The 14,420-nt window shown below is 46.4% G+C and overlaps 1 protein-coding gene and 1 long non-coding RNA gene across 2 annotated transcripts; one reads left to right on the top strand and one right to left on the bottom strand.

Moving 5' to 3' along the window:
• Positions 1 to 233: 233 nt before the first annotated feature.
• LOC134965527 (uncharacterized) lies at positions 234 to 13,106 on the bottom strand. The gene is made up of 3 exons (XR_010188425.1): positions 12,748 to 13,106; positions 11,933 to 12,028; positions 234 to 432 (listed from the first exon to the last, which is right to left on the bottom strand). It is a non-coding gene; the product is annotated as an uncharacterized LOC134965527 (long non-coding RNA).
• LOC134966844 (apolipoprotein A-IV-like) lies at positions 3,135 to 9,329 on the top strand. Its single transcript, XM_063943889.1, has 3 exons — positions 3,135 to 3,189; positions 3,579 to 3,705; positions 8,028 to 9,329. Exons 1-3 carry the CDS (start codon positions 3,135 to 3,137, stop codon positions 8,953 to 8,955), a joined length of 1,110 nt encoding a protein of 369 aa, XP_063799959.1. The 3' UTR covers positions 8,956 to 9,329.
• Positions 13,107 to 14,420: the final 1,314 nt, after the last annotated feature.

The raw sequence follows: 14,420 nt of genomic DNA, 5'->3' as shown, positions 1-14,420 counted from the left end.
CACAGCCCTGCACCTCCAAGCTTCCACAGTGGCTGCGGGGGTGGGAGTTACGCCTCTGCCCCTATGTCAATTCCTGCCCCTGCATCTCCCAACCACACCGTCATCTTCCTCCCTGCATCTCAAAGCCACACTATCTCCCCCTGCGTCTTCCAGACACAATATCATCTCCCCCCCCCTGCATCTCTCAGTCACACCATCATCTTCCCCCTGCATCTGTCAGTCACACCGTCATCTTCCCCCTTGTGCCTCTTAGTCACACCGTCATCTTCCCCCCTACGTCTCTCAGTCACACTGTCATCTTCCCTCCATCAAAGTGTGCCCCTCTCAGTGCTCTTCTTGCAGAATAGGCAGACAGGCAGGGTCACCTCCAGCGGGTTCTCTTCAAGCCAGGGAGCATGACTTCATGAGGTCAGCATCGTGCTCCTTGCAGCCCTAGAGGAAGCAAGGGAGAAAATGGAGGTCATGCTGCTGTGCTATCATGCAGCTGAGCAATCGGTGGTGCAGGTCTCTTAAAAATGTCAGCGCCGTGACAGTAAGGTGGTCAGATGCTACGGCGTACCAGTTACTAATTTATTAATGGTACGATATACCAGCCCATACCGCCATGCTTTCACCACTAGTTAGAGTTAGGCTGTATGGGGAGTTGGAGTGCGGGAGGGTTAGAGTTAGGCTGTGGGAGGTTAATGGGTAGCCATCAGGATGCCGCTGTCAGGATGCCACTGAGGATGCCACTGTACATGTGCTATAATGTGAATTTTGGCTCATTCCATGTGCTGTAATGTGAATTTCAGCTCATACCGTCGGCTAAAGGCCCTCATTCCGAGTTGTTCGCTCGCAAGCTGCTTTTAGCAGCATTGCACACGCTAAGCTGCCGCCTACAGCGAGTGAATCTTAGCTTAGCAAAATTGCGAACAAAAGGTTCTCAAAATTGCGAATAGAAATTTCTTTGCAGTTTCTGAGTAGCTCGGGACTTACTCTGCCACTGCGATCAGTTCAGTCAGTTTCGTTCCTGGTTTGACGTCACAAACACACCCAGCGTTCGCCCAGACACTCCTCCATTTCTCCAGCTACTCCCGCGTTTTTCCCAGAAACGGTAGCGTTTTTACACACACTCCCATAAAACGGCCAGTTTCCGCCCAGAAACACCCACTTCCTGTCAATCACATTACGATCACCAGAACGAAGAAAAAACCTCGTAATGCCGTGAGTAAAATACCAAACTTCTTAGCAAATTTACTTGGCGCAGTCGCAGTGCAAACATTGCGCATGCGCAATTAGCGGAAAATCGCTGCGATGCGAAGAAAATTACAGAGCGAACAACTCGGAATGACCACCATAATGTGAATTTTGGCTCATAGCATGTGGAATAATGTGAAAGGGGCACCTGTACTAGATAGGAAAAGGGGTCCTTCTATTGTGGTGTATAAGGGGTATATGGTGTGGTAAACTTCACGCACCCTTTTGAGTGATCACGCCTCATTTTCCGGAGCGCGTGTCGAATTACAATCTTCACTTTTCCATACCCCCACTTCAAAATTTCCAATTCGACCACTGTATATAAATAAATATATATATATATATATATATTATATAAGTATCTATGTGTATATATTATGATTTTTCTCTGTCTAACCTATTGGGCATGCTGCCGAAACAACAATTTGGGCACTCCAACAGACAATTTTTTGCAGATTTTGCCATCTCAAGTGGCTATGAGCAGAAATCATACCGTCATGGCAATACAATTGAATAGTTCCGTCAGGCGCCCATTACTATGGCATACTTACCTACTCTCCCGGAAGCTGCGGGAGGCTCCTGTTTTTTGGGGTAGCCCCCCGCACCCCCGGAAGAGTGGGCAGGTCTCCCGCATCCTGCTCGCACCCTAGTGATGCAAGCAGGATGTAGAGATAACCTCCCGCATTCGCGGGTTCGTCGGGTGGAGAAGGGGTTAAAATGAAGCAAATTGCGTCATTTTAGTCCCGCCCGCGGACCCGCGAATTGCGGCATTTCCCGATGCATGGGGGCGGGGCTTAGTGATGTCACAGTCCTGCCCCGCCCCCCGAAGACACTGCAGCGTCTTCTCCCGGAGAGGAGAAATAAAATGTAGGTAAGTATGTACTATGGGCACCCAAAAAAATAAATCCCCCCTGTGACTATCTCGTTTCTCTCAATTGCTATCTATCTATATATCTATATAGATAGATAGATAGATAGAAAAATCTGTCTAGAAAACTCTATCTATTTTTCAAACATGCATACGCACACGTGTGTATATATTATATATATAATGGCCTATTGCCATTAAAAGTGACTACCATATAAGCTCCGATTTCAGCCTGCTGAGTGCCGCCTGCATCTGTCTATGTATTTGATGGTATTTGATATCCCACGAGGAGGGCACTGCAGCATTTTACCACACGTTGATCTGAGTGCCTGACTTTTGGTAGCATGTGTGTGTGTGTGTGTGTAAATACAGCACTGGACACGTACCCATATCAGTAGCCCCTGTCACCCCGCCGCCCCCCCCCCCCCCCACACACACACACACACAACCCCTACACAATAGGCCCTTCGAAAATTTCAGCTCCAGGCCCATGAGGACCTTAATCTGGCACTGGGGGGGACACACAACCCCCATTCCAACTTCTTACACCTGGATCTAATGATCAACTGACAGGGGAAGACACTGGCACTGATGATCACAAGCTCTTGCTCACACTTGCACAGGCAGCCATTTGCCTGTAAGTGAGAAGCAGGCTGCAGCCAGGATCATCAGCACCAGCGGACCACTCTGTCAGTGCTACTTACTTCCCACCTTGTCCCCGAGTCTGCACTACAGGATAATCCTCCTGCCTCTCTCAGGATTGTGTCCACTTGCTGCCCGCCTACTCAGTCAGCCCGGCCTCTCAGCACTGCAGCACAGCCGGCTGACTGAGAACACTGTGCTGTCCCCTCAGCTCCGCCCGCCATGAGCCTTGTCAGTCAGCCTGCCCCCCTAGCACGAGCTCCGGCAGCTGGATTATACAATGAATAGCTGCCTGGCCCTGTGATACCTCATCATCGACCGCCTGTCACTTTGCGGTCCGGCACCAAGGCACACCCGAACGGCTGCCTGGCTGTCATGCACATCTGACATGAGCTGGCCAGCCGCGGGAACAGAAGCAGACACAGTGGGGACACGTCACAAGGGTCTGTGCACCAGTGTCTTAGGCAGGTGGGGGAGGCCGTGTCAAACTGCTGCAGTGTATGTCGGGCTGCAGTTCCCAGCCGCATGGGTGCTGTAGGGTTGGCCCTGGTGATCATCACAGTGCTGCAGGCGTGACGTGCAGGGGGTGAAGGACATTAGGGGGTGCCTGTGCGCACCAGGCACCCCCCCATGCGCACGCCTATAATTGCAGTCACAGAAGATCAGCATACACTCAGCATATCATATACAGTTACTTGTCATTTTATTTAGTGACCACATATATAATAGGATGCTTGCGGTAAGTGTGTTATTTAGTTTCTAATTGTAGAGACAGTTCCTGCACATATATGTGCATTAAGGTTTTTTTTTTTCTTAATTCTCCTTGTTTTAGGATCTCAGGCTGAAGTCAGCACTGATCAGGTGGTTGACGCCTTCTGGAATTACTTCAGCCAGCTGACCAGCGGCACTAAGGACACCGTGGAGCAGATTCAGCAGTCTGACATCAGCAAGCAGCTAAAGTAAGTGAGAGCATTAAAGGTATCCAGGGCTGGCGTAAGGTTTACTGGGGCCCCTGGGCATGTAACTTGTGGTACCCCTACCAATAAAATTGTATGTTGTCAGAGGTATATTTAGAGATCAGGCCACCCCTAGGCACAATATTATTGGCCTTTATGCCCTGACCCACCCACCTCTCACCTTAACAAATGCCCTCAGCCTCAGCCTATGCAGTGACGACAGTTAAGCATAGGTGCAGATACGCCCAGCCGCAGTGTAGACAGCTCTGCATACACATCATGATAGTGTCACTGTTGGTTCAGACTCCTGGTCCCGAAGCTGAAGCCTCCCCGCACATAGCAATTAGGCAAGTAGCCTCAACCTCTCCTGCACACAAGTCGCTGCCCGCTACCATCTTCCAACACTGGTGCTACATGAAAAAAGGATTAGCTGCTCTGATGCGGGGGGTGGGGATCTTGTATAGCATAGAAAAACCCACCTTCACCACAGCCTGGCCAGCGGCCACTACATGCAGTATAAAGGGTGGAGTGTGTGTGTGTTTGTGTGTGTGTGTGTGTGTGTGTGTGTGTGTGTGTGTCTATGGATCTGAATGCTCAGTCATCACATCAGAGAGAGAATCTGGTAAGTGGCTTACTGTCGGGGCCTGCATCGAGCCTGCATTTGTCTGTAGTGCTGCACTTTGTTTGGGAAAAACTTTAGCTTGTTACATACTAATTATGGATCCTTCATGAGCTGGTGATAGTCTAGAGATGAGCGGGTTCGGTTTCTCTGAATCCGAACCCGCCAGAACTTCATGTTTTTTTTCACGGGTCCGAGCGACTCGGATCTTCCCGCCTTGCTCGGTTAACCCGAGCGCGCCCGAACGTCATCATGACGCTGTCGGATTCTCGCGAGGCTCGGATTCTATCGCGAGACTCGGATTCTATATAAGGAGCCGCGCGTCGCCGCCATTTTCACACGTGCATTGAGATTGATAGGGAGAGGACGTGGCTGGCGTCCTCTCCGTTTAGACACTTGATTTACTAATTTTGGGGAGCATTAGGAGTACTCAGTAGTGTACAGTGCAGAGTTTTGCTGATAGTGACCAGTGACCACCACTTTTATTTATAATCCGTTCTCTGCCTGAAAAAAGCGATACACAGCACACAGTGACTCAGTCACATACCATATCTGTGTGCACTGCTCAGGCTCAGGCCAGTGTGCTGCATCATCTATTATCTATATATAATATTATATATCTGTCTGACTGCTCAGCTCACACAGCTTATAATTGTGGGGGAGACTGGGGAGCACTACTGCAGTGCCAGTTATAGGTTATAGCAGGAGCCAGGAGTACATAATATATTATATAGTGAGTGACCACCAGACACACAGTGCAGTTTATTTAATATATCCGTTCTCTGCCTGAAAAAAGCGATACACACAGTGACTCAGTCAGTCACATACCATATCTGTGTGCACTGCTCAGGCTCAGGCCAGTGTGCTGCATCATCTATATATATTATATATCTGTCTGACTGCTCAGCTCACACAGCTTATAATTGTGGGGGAGACTGGGGAGCACTACTGCAGTGCCAGTTATAGGTTATAGCAGGAGCCAGGAGTACATAATATTATATTAAAATTAAACAGTGCACACTTTTGCTGCAGGAGTGCCACTGCCAGTGTGACTAGTGACCAGTGACCTGACCACCAGTATATAATATTAGTAGTATACTATCTCTTTATCAACCAGTCTATATTAGCAGCAGACACAGTACAGTGCGGTAGTTCACGGCTGTGGCTACCTCTGTGTCGGCACTCGGCAGCCCGTCCATAATTGTATATACAACCTAACCGTGGTTTTTTTTTCTTTCTTTATACATACATACTAGTTACGAGTATACTATCTCTTTATAAACCAGTCTATATATTAGCAGCAGACACAGTACAGTGCGGTAGTTCACGGCTGTGGCTACCTCTGTGTCGGCACTCGGCAGCCCGTCCATAATTGTATATACCACCTAACCGTGGTTTTTTTTTCTTTCTTTATACATACATACTAGTTACGAGTATACTATCTCTTTATCAACCAGTCTATATATTAGCAGCAGACACAGTACAGTGCGGTAGTTCACGGCTGTGGCTACCTCTGTGTCGGCACTCGGCAGCCCGTCCATAATTGTATATACCACCTAACCGTGGTTTTTTTTTCTTTCTTTATACATACATACTAGTTACGAGTATACTATCTCTTTATCAACCAGTCTATATATTAGCAGCAGACACAGTACAGTGCGGTAGTTCACGGCTGTGGCTACCTCTGTGTCGGCACTCGGCAGCCCGTCCATAATTGTATATACCACCTAACCGTGGTTTTTTTTTCTTTCTTTATACATACATACTAGTTACGAGTATACTATCTCTTTATCAACCAGTCTATATATTAGCAGCAGACACAGTACAGTGCGGTAGTTCACGGCTGTGGCTACCTCTGTGTCGGCACTCGGCAGCCCGTCCATAATTGTATATACCACCTAACCGTGGTTTTTTTTTCTTTCTTTATACATACATACTAGTTACGAGTATACTATCTCTTTATCAACCAGTCTATATATTAGCAGCAGACACAGTACAGTGCGGTAGTTCACGGCTGTGGCTACCTCTGTGTCGGCACTCGGCAGCCCGTCCATAATTGTATACTAGTATCCAATCCATCCATCTCCATTGTTTACCTGAGGTGCCTTTTAGTTGTGCCTATTAAAATATGGAGAACAAAAATGTTGAGGTTCCAAAATTAGGGAAAGATCAAGATCCACTTCCACCTCGTGCTGAAGCTGCTGCCACTAGTCATGGCCGAGACGATGAAATGCCAGCAACGTCGTCTGCCAAGGCCGATGCCCAATGTCATAGTACAGAGCATGTCAAATCCAAAACACCAAATATCAGTAAAAAGCCTCTTTTTTTCTTTGCGTCATGTGCTGTTTGGGGAGGGTTTTTTGGAAGGGCCATCCTGCGTGACACTGCAGTGCCACTCCTAGATGGGCCCGGTGTTTGTGTCGGCCACTAGGGTCGCTAATCTTACTCACACAGCTACCTCATTGCGCCTCTTTTTTTCTTTGCGTCATGTGCTGTTTGGGGAGGGTTTTTTGGAAGGGCCATCCTGCGTGACACTGCAGTGCCACTCCTAGATGGGCCCGGTGTTTGTGTCGGCCACTAGGGTCGCTAATCTTACTCACACAGCTACCTCATTGCGCCTCTTTTTTTCTTTGCGTCATGTGCTGTTTGGGGAGGGTTTTTTGGAAGGGACATCCTGCGTGACACTGCAGTGCCACTCCTAGATGGGCCCGGTGTTTGTGTCGGCCACTAGGGTCGCTTATCTTACTCACACAGCGACCTCGGTGCAAATTTTAGGACTAAAAATAATATTGTGAGGTGTGAGGTATTCAGAATAGACTGAAAATGAGTGTAAATTATGGTTTTTGAGGTTAATAATACTTTGGGATCAAAATGACCCCCAAATTCTATGATTTAAGCTGTTTTTTAGTGTTTTTTAAAAAAAACACCCGAATCCAAAACACACCCGAATCCGACAAAAAAAATTCGGTGAGGTTTTGCCAAAACGCGTTCGAACCCAAAACACGGCCGCGGAACCGAACCCAAAACCAAAACACAAAACCCGAAAAATTTCAGGCGCTCATCTCTAGGTGATACTCAATCTGAAATCAAACATTTGGAAATCCCCCTCCAGAAATCCTGCATTTGACGCTGCCCACTTAGACCTAGTGGGAGATCTGCCACTGCATGTTATTAAAAAATATATCATGCGTAAATAAACCCAGCACCACAAATGTGCTACATACATTGTAGTGTCCCCAGTTCACATTATGCCACATTGCCTCCCACACGAAGGATGTAGCTATGTGTGGGGGCCCAAGACACCCTGTTGTTTATTTGGCAATGGAGACACCTATACTAGCCAGAAGCAGGTTTATGAAAGGTGTCTGTATAGGTTGTAGTGCAGTGTACAGTATGTCTCATACATGTTAAAAGTTCAGAGGGGCACTATTATGAACAGTGGTGCCAGAGATAAAGGTGGGGCTGTGTGCAGCAACCAATCAGATGCATGCTTTCATCTCCTAAATTACAGTAGAAAAATAACTATTAAAATGTTATTTTTAGGCAAGCAATACCCTCCTTTTTCGTCTTCACCAATTTTTTTCATTGTGCCCAAGTGTGTAGCAGAAATTTACAGCAGAAATTGGATAGACGTATATGACCATTATATGACCACTAACCTTGATCTTTTTACATGTAGTGACTAATGCTCCCTCTTCCTCCACAGTTCTCTAATTGAGGAAAACCTGAAGAGCATAAACCTTTATGCAGGAGAACTGCAGCAACAGTTGATTCCCTTTGCTCAGCAGATTCAAAAGCAACTGACACAGGACTCAGACAAGCTGAGAGAACAGATCAGGCAGGAACTGGAGCAGCTGAGGGTCAAGCTGTCCCCATATGCAGATGAGGTGCACAAGCAGCTGAGCAGAAATGTAGAGGAGCTTCAGATAAAAGTGGCTCCATATGCAGAGGAGCTTCGCACCCAACTGGACAAAAACATTCTGGCGGTCAGCCAGCAGCTAAAGTCTGTAACTAAGGACCTGGAAGCCAACATCCGAGAGAATGCAGACCAAATACAGATGTCACTGGTTCCATACTATCAAGCACTGGGGGTCGCAATAGACAACAATGTGGAGCAGCTGAGGAAGCAGTTGAAACCCATTACTGATAAAATGAAAGATGACATAGATCAACAGTTACAAGAGCTCTCTAAAAGCCTGGCCCCCTATGCTGAGGATATGCAGGATGCACTACGCAAACAGATAAGGAACATGGACATCCAGATGAGGAAGAAGGTAGACCAGATGGAAAGCCAAATCCTGGACTTTGCAGTAAAGCTGAAAGGGCAACTCTACCCATATGCAGACCAGCTTAGAAGCACGCTCAATGGAGATATGACAGGTGTCAGAGAGAAACTGGAGCCCTACCTGGCCAAGATGAACCAGCAGATGGACCAGAAGATTGCAGAGTTCAAAGACACAATTGTCCCCTATGCAGATGGCCTGAACAAGGAACTTGTGCAGAGAGTGGAGGACATGAAGAGGGAACTGAGCCAGTATACTGTCAGCATGCAGGATCAGATGGATGTTTTGGAGCAAGATGTCCGAGACAAGATCCAAGATTTCATCAATAGGGGAATTTCCACTGAGAACTGAGTCTTCATCACACTGACTTATGCCTGCTGACCAAGTTACTTAATGTAACTTATAGCATGATATATAAAGGATGCTTGTTAGTGCATAAGAAAATAGCAAATGTTGTTGTGACTTGATTTCCACTCTTAAGTAGGTTCAAGGATGGGCAGGTTCGATTCTCATCAGTGGTTTGTACTAAGCTTTGACTCCACAGTGAAATAAAAACTGCTCATACTACTGTATCAGTGTTTATCCAGAAGTTATTGGACTATACTGTAGCAGACAATGGATCAGATGTATTAAGCCTTGAGAAGTGATAACGCAGTGATAAAGCAGTGGTGGATGCAAGGTGATAATGCACCAGCCAGTCAGCTCCTGACTGTCAATTTACATATGGGAGCTGATTGGCTGGTGTGCAGGGCCGGACTGGCCCATAGGGGTACAGGGAAAACCCCGGTGGGCACTAACCCCCCTCCCCTCTAGGGAAGAGGTTCCTGACTGTGCACTTGAATTATACATTATACACATGTTCTATTATAATGCACAGGACTATGGTATATTTTCTATCATGCATTGCTGTTATTAATCTGCTACAATATCATGCATGCACTAGCAATATTGACTGTATATATATCAAGTTCCCAAGCCCATGCGGTTTCCAATGGTTATATAAACCAATGTGGTGGCTTGCCACACCCCTATGCATGGGCCCCTACCACTGCATTCCCCCGGTAGACCCTTCATACCCCAGTCAGACACTGCTGGTGCATTATCACCTTGCACTTATCACTGATTTATCACTTCTCCAGGCTTAATACATCTGCCCCAGTATTCTTATAATGATATTGGAAATAGGATGTCTTGTTGTCATTTAACCCTAATACAGCCAAGTACAGTACTGTACAGTATTGGGGCATTACTGAATGGTGTCTGTTCTTCCTCCTGCAGCTTTGGAAATGTAAAACCTGTGGGTACACTTTTTTGAATTCTGTTAATAAAATGCAAATTAGCAATGCACAGTTTGTCCTGATTGGAGGTAATTAAAAAGGTTCTGATAATAATGATTTGATTTCTGAAGCTTAGCACATCCTAATAATCTGTGATGCTCCACTGATATATGGTTCACTCACTCACTCACTCACTCACTCACTCACTCACTCACTCACTCACTTTCAATCTAGGTTTTTCAATCTTTATATTTTTACTATACCCCATAAATCAGAGAACTACATATTCCACAGGTTGAGAAACCCTGCTCTAGATCATTGGTGTCCAACCCGATACATAAGGATGCCTAACAGTTCATGTTACCCTGTACTTGTCCTATATTGTCTTCAACTGTAAGTCACTGTTTTCCTGTTTTGATTATGTGCATATGTACTCTGTAATTGGGCGCTGCGGAACCCTTGTGGCGCCATATAAATAAAGGATAATACTAATAATGTTTCCCAGAACACCTAGCTAGTACACAGTTGTAGTTATTACCAGCTGTCACATTGTACAGATCCACAGATGGCCACCCCTGCTCTAGAAAACCACAGTACAAACACTATCCCTTGACAGAGTTCTCCAGTGCTATAATTACTGTACACACACAAACTGTTAACATTTTACAAACTCATCATTTCAGTGAATACAACAGTATCAGGAATGGACTAAGGTTTGTTGGGGCTCCCGGGCTACTAACTTGTACTAATGTAGAGTGATTTGAAAAGTATTTTGTGCTGAAAGCCAGAGCACACCGCACATCTGTAGGCCTACTAGAAGAGTGCAAAATCCTCCTTATTCTGGACAACTGTTCAGCTCACCCCAGAGCTCAACTGCTGTGAAAGAATAACGTGTTTACACTCACAGCATAATATCCACCAAACTGTACATCCTTTATCCAACCACAAGATCAAGGAATACTGCGCTCTGTGAAGGCCAAGTATCGCTCCCTTTTCATGAAGCGCATGCTAGATGTGGTGAATTCACGCAAACCTGGTGAGTCATTTATCAAGAATTCAACAAGACGTGCTTTGGTTTGTTGCTAGTGCCTGGGAAAATGTCAATTTGTTAACAATAAATAGTGGGTGGCATAAGTTGTGGCCTGCCATGGTGTTTAGAAAATGCACCTGATGAAGATCCTGGTAATGACTTCACATGATTTCATGTAGCAAATGAGAAAGAATGTGTTCTTGATTTACTTGAATATGCAAAAACATGTACTGGAACAGCTGCCAAGAATCTATTAAGTAGACTTAACAAAGAAAATCTGGCTGAGTGGATGGAGGTTGACGTTGAAACACCTGTTGTGCATCACTGTAGTGACTCTGAAATTATAGATATGGTTTTGAATCCTGAAAAAAAAATCACTGAAAGTGACGATGGTGACAGGGATGAAGAAATGTTATTGAAATACCAACTAGTATTGAAAAACTGATTGAGTTGACAAGTGAACTAATCAAAGGACTAGAACAACATGACAGGACAAGAACTAATGCATTTTCACTTGATGAATGAAAAACTGTACAGGGAAAGGTCAAAACATATGAAACAACATCACATTGATGCCATGTTTAAGAAGCTAGCCAAGAATATGTCTCAGAGCAGTACCTGTACTGTAGCATCTCCAATTCCTCTAACTTTAAGTACAGGTACCTGTTCCCCAGATGTCCCACCTGCAACACCTCAAGCCCATGATGCAACTGACAACAGTGAAACAGCCCATATTCCTGATGGCATGTAGTCAGGATCCCTCACAATACACTATTCTAACAGTGGCATCCCGATGTTAAGTACAGGGTTAGGGATAGGCTGCGGGAAGGTTAGCGTCAGTGGTGCAAGTAGAAAAAACTTCTTAGCGGTACTGTGTGTGCGCGCTGAAGGCATGAAAAAAATGGGTGGGGCCACATTCCACAAGGAGCGTGGTCACATAAAATTGGGGCGTGTCAACATGACATGCCACCCATTTCTTGTCACTCTGAGAACATTCCTTTCCATTCTAAATGCACCTTACCTATATGGTGGTTTCTCACAATGGGGATACTCTGAAGAAATGTATCCTCCCTGGTCAGACTGTGTCTTCAGTCGGTATTCACTATTCATAAAATGCCTGTTTGTGTAGGAATATAACCAAAGTCATCATCTTACAACAGAGGTTCAACAAGATTCATGTCCCCTATGCAGTGGCACAACTAGAAATTTTTCTCCCCCAAGCCAAAAAATTCTCTGGCACCCCCTTCCCCATAATTGCCACTAGCAAAGGCCCAGACGTTGGCCACCACAAGAAAAAATAATAATCCTGATTCATGCCCCTTACATTATTTGTAATTTTTCCTCCTTATAATAATGCCCAGTATACATTATGCCACATACTGCAATGGTGCTTAGACATTATGCCACAGACAATAATGACCATTACACAATATGCCACACACTGTAATGCCCCTGACACATTATGCCACACACCGTAATGCCAGTGACACATTATGCCAAGCATCACAATGCCCGTTATACATTATGCTACACACTGCAATGCCCCTGAGACATTATAGCAGATACAATACCCGTGATATAGTATACCACACACTGTCATGCCTGTGACACATTATGACACACACCACAATGCCCATTATACATTATGCCACATACTGCAATGCCCCTGAGACATTATACCACATACCACAATGCCCGTGATATAGTATACCCCACACCGTAATGCCTGTGACACATTATGACACACCGCAATGTCTGTGATACATTATGCCACACACCGCAATGCCCATTACACATTATGCCATACAGTAAGGCTTCTAATTACTTTTAAATTACCTGCTCGTTGTCAGGGGTTTCATGCTCTTGGTTCCATGCACGGTGCCAGGGGTTTTCATGCTCAGGGTGTCATGCTCGTTGCCAGGGGTTTCATGTGCTAGGTGTTATGCTTGTTGCCAGGGGTTTCATGCCCTGGGTGTCATGCTCATTGCTAGGGGGTAATGCTTGTTGCCAGGGATTTCATGAGCTGGGTGGTTGTGCTTGTTACCAGGGGGTAGTGCTTGTTGCTAAGGCTGTGCTCCCAGTCCAGCATATGCCCCCAGTGCCAGATATTCCCCCACAGTGCCAGATAAAAATATTCCCCCATAGTGCCAGAAACACATATGCCCCCAGTGACACATATGCCCCCACAGTACCAGATACACATATCCCCCCAGTGTCAAATATGCCCCCCAGTGCCAGATACACATATGCCCCCAGGGCCCCATATGCCCCCCAGTGCCAGCTACACATATGCCCCCAGTGCCAAATATTTCTCCCCAGTGCCAGGTATACAGCTTCCCCCACTGCTGTGAGTCTGGGAAGGAGCCTGATGGCACAGCGTGCGCCTCTCCTGGCTGTGTCCATCCTGTGTCTCCAGCGGCATGTCTGTCAAATGAAGTGCCGGTTCGTGAGCCAATCAGAGCTCGCAGACTGGCAGCTGCAGCTCCTGATTGGCTGCCTGTCCGCAAGCTCTGATTGGCTTCATTAAACAGACACGCCGCCGGAGACCCAGGAGGGATACACATGAGAGGCGCGTACTGTGCCCTCCGGCTAATTCCCGAACACACATAGCAATCAGTCGTGGCGACCCCACAGCCCTGCGCCTCCACGCTCCGCAGTGTCTGCGGGGTGGGAGTTACGCCTCTGCCCCTATGTCAATTCCTGCCCCTGCATCTCCCAACCACACCGTCATCTTCCTCCCTGCAACTCAAAGCCACACTATCTCCCCCTGCGTCTTCCAGACACAATGTCATCTTCCCCCCCCTGCATCTCTCAGTCACACCATTATCTTCCCCCTGCATCTGTTAGTCACACCGTCATCTTCCCCCTTGTGCCTCTTAGTCACACCGTCATCTTCCCCCCTACGTCTCTCAGTCACACTGTCATCTTCCCTCCATCAAAGTGTGCCCCTCTTAGTGCTCTTCTTGCAGAATAGGCAGACAGGCAGGGTCACCTCCAGCGGGTTCTCTTCAAGCCAGGGAGCATGACTTCATAAGGTCAGCATCGTGCTCCTTGCAGCCCTAGAGGAAGCAAGGGAGAAAAAAGAGGTCATGCTGCTGTGCTATCATGCAGCTGAGCAATCGGTGGTGCAGGTCTCTTAAAAATGTCAGCGCCGTGACAGTAAGGTGGTCAGATGCTACGGCGTACCAGTTACTAATTTATTAATGGTACGCCATACCAGCCCATACCGCCATGCTTTCACCACTAGTTAGAGTTAAGCTGTATGGGGAGTTGGAGTGCGGGAGGGTTAGAGTTAGGCTGTGGGAGGTTAATGGGTAGCCATCAGGATGCCGCTGTCAGGATACCACTGAGGATGCCACTGTACATGTACAGTACTGTGTTTGTTTAATATACAGTACATGTAGTACCTGTTTCATTTATACTGCATTAACTGTAAAAAAATATTTTGTACACTACTGTTTGTTTAATATAACTGTTTTATTTATACAGTACGTAGTACACTGTCATAA

The sequence above is a fragment of the Pseudophryne corroboree genome, chromosome 10 (assembly GCF_028390025.1).
Source record: "Pseudophryne corroboree isolate aPseCor3 chromosome 10, aPseCor3.hap2, whole genome shotgun sequence".
Taxonomy (NCBI): domain Eukaryota; kingdom Metazoa; phylum Chordata; class Amphibia; order Anura; family Myobatrachidae; genus Pseudophryne; species Pseudophryne corroboree.
Note: the sequence above shows the minus strand (reverse complement) of the source record. Positions and strands in the feature narration are given on the sequence as shown.

Coding starts and splice junctions, on each gene's coding strand:
- LOC134966844 (XM_063943889.1), top strand. CDS start 3,135: ATGAGCTGGCCAGCCGCGGGAACAGAAGCAGACACAGTGGGGACACGT. Junction 3,190..3,578: donor AGTGGGGACACGTCACAAGG/GTCTGTGCACCA, acceptor TCCTTGTTTTAG/GATCTCAGGCTGAAGTCAGC. Junction 3,706..8,027: donor GACATCAGCAAGCAGCTAAA/GTAAGTGAGAGC, acceptor CTTCCTCCACAG/TTCTCTAATTGAGGAAAACC.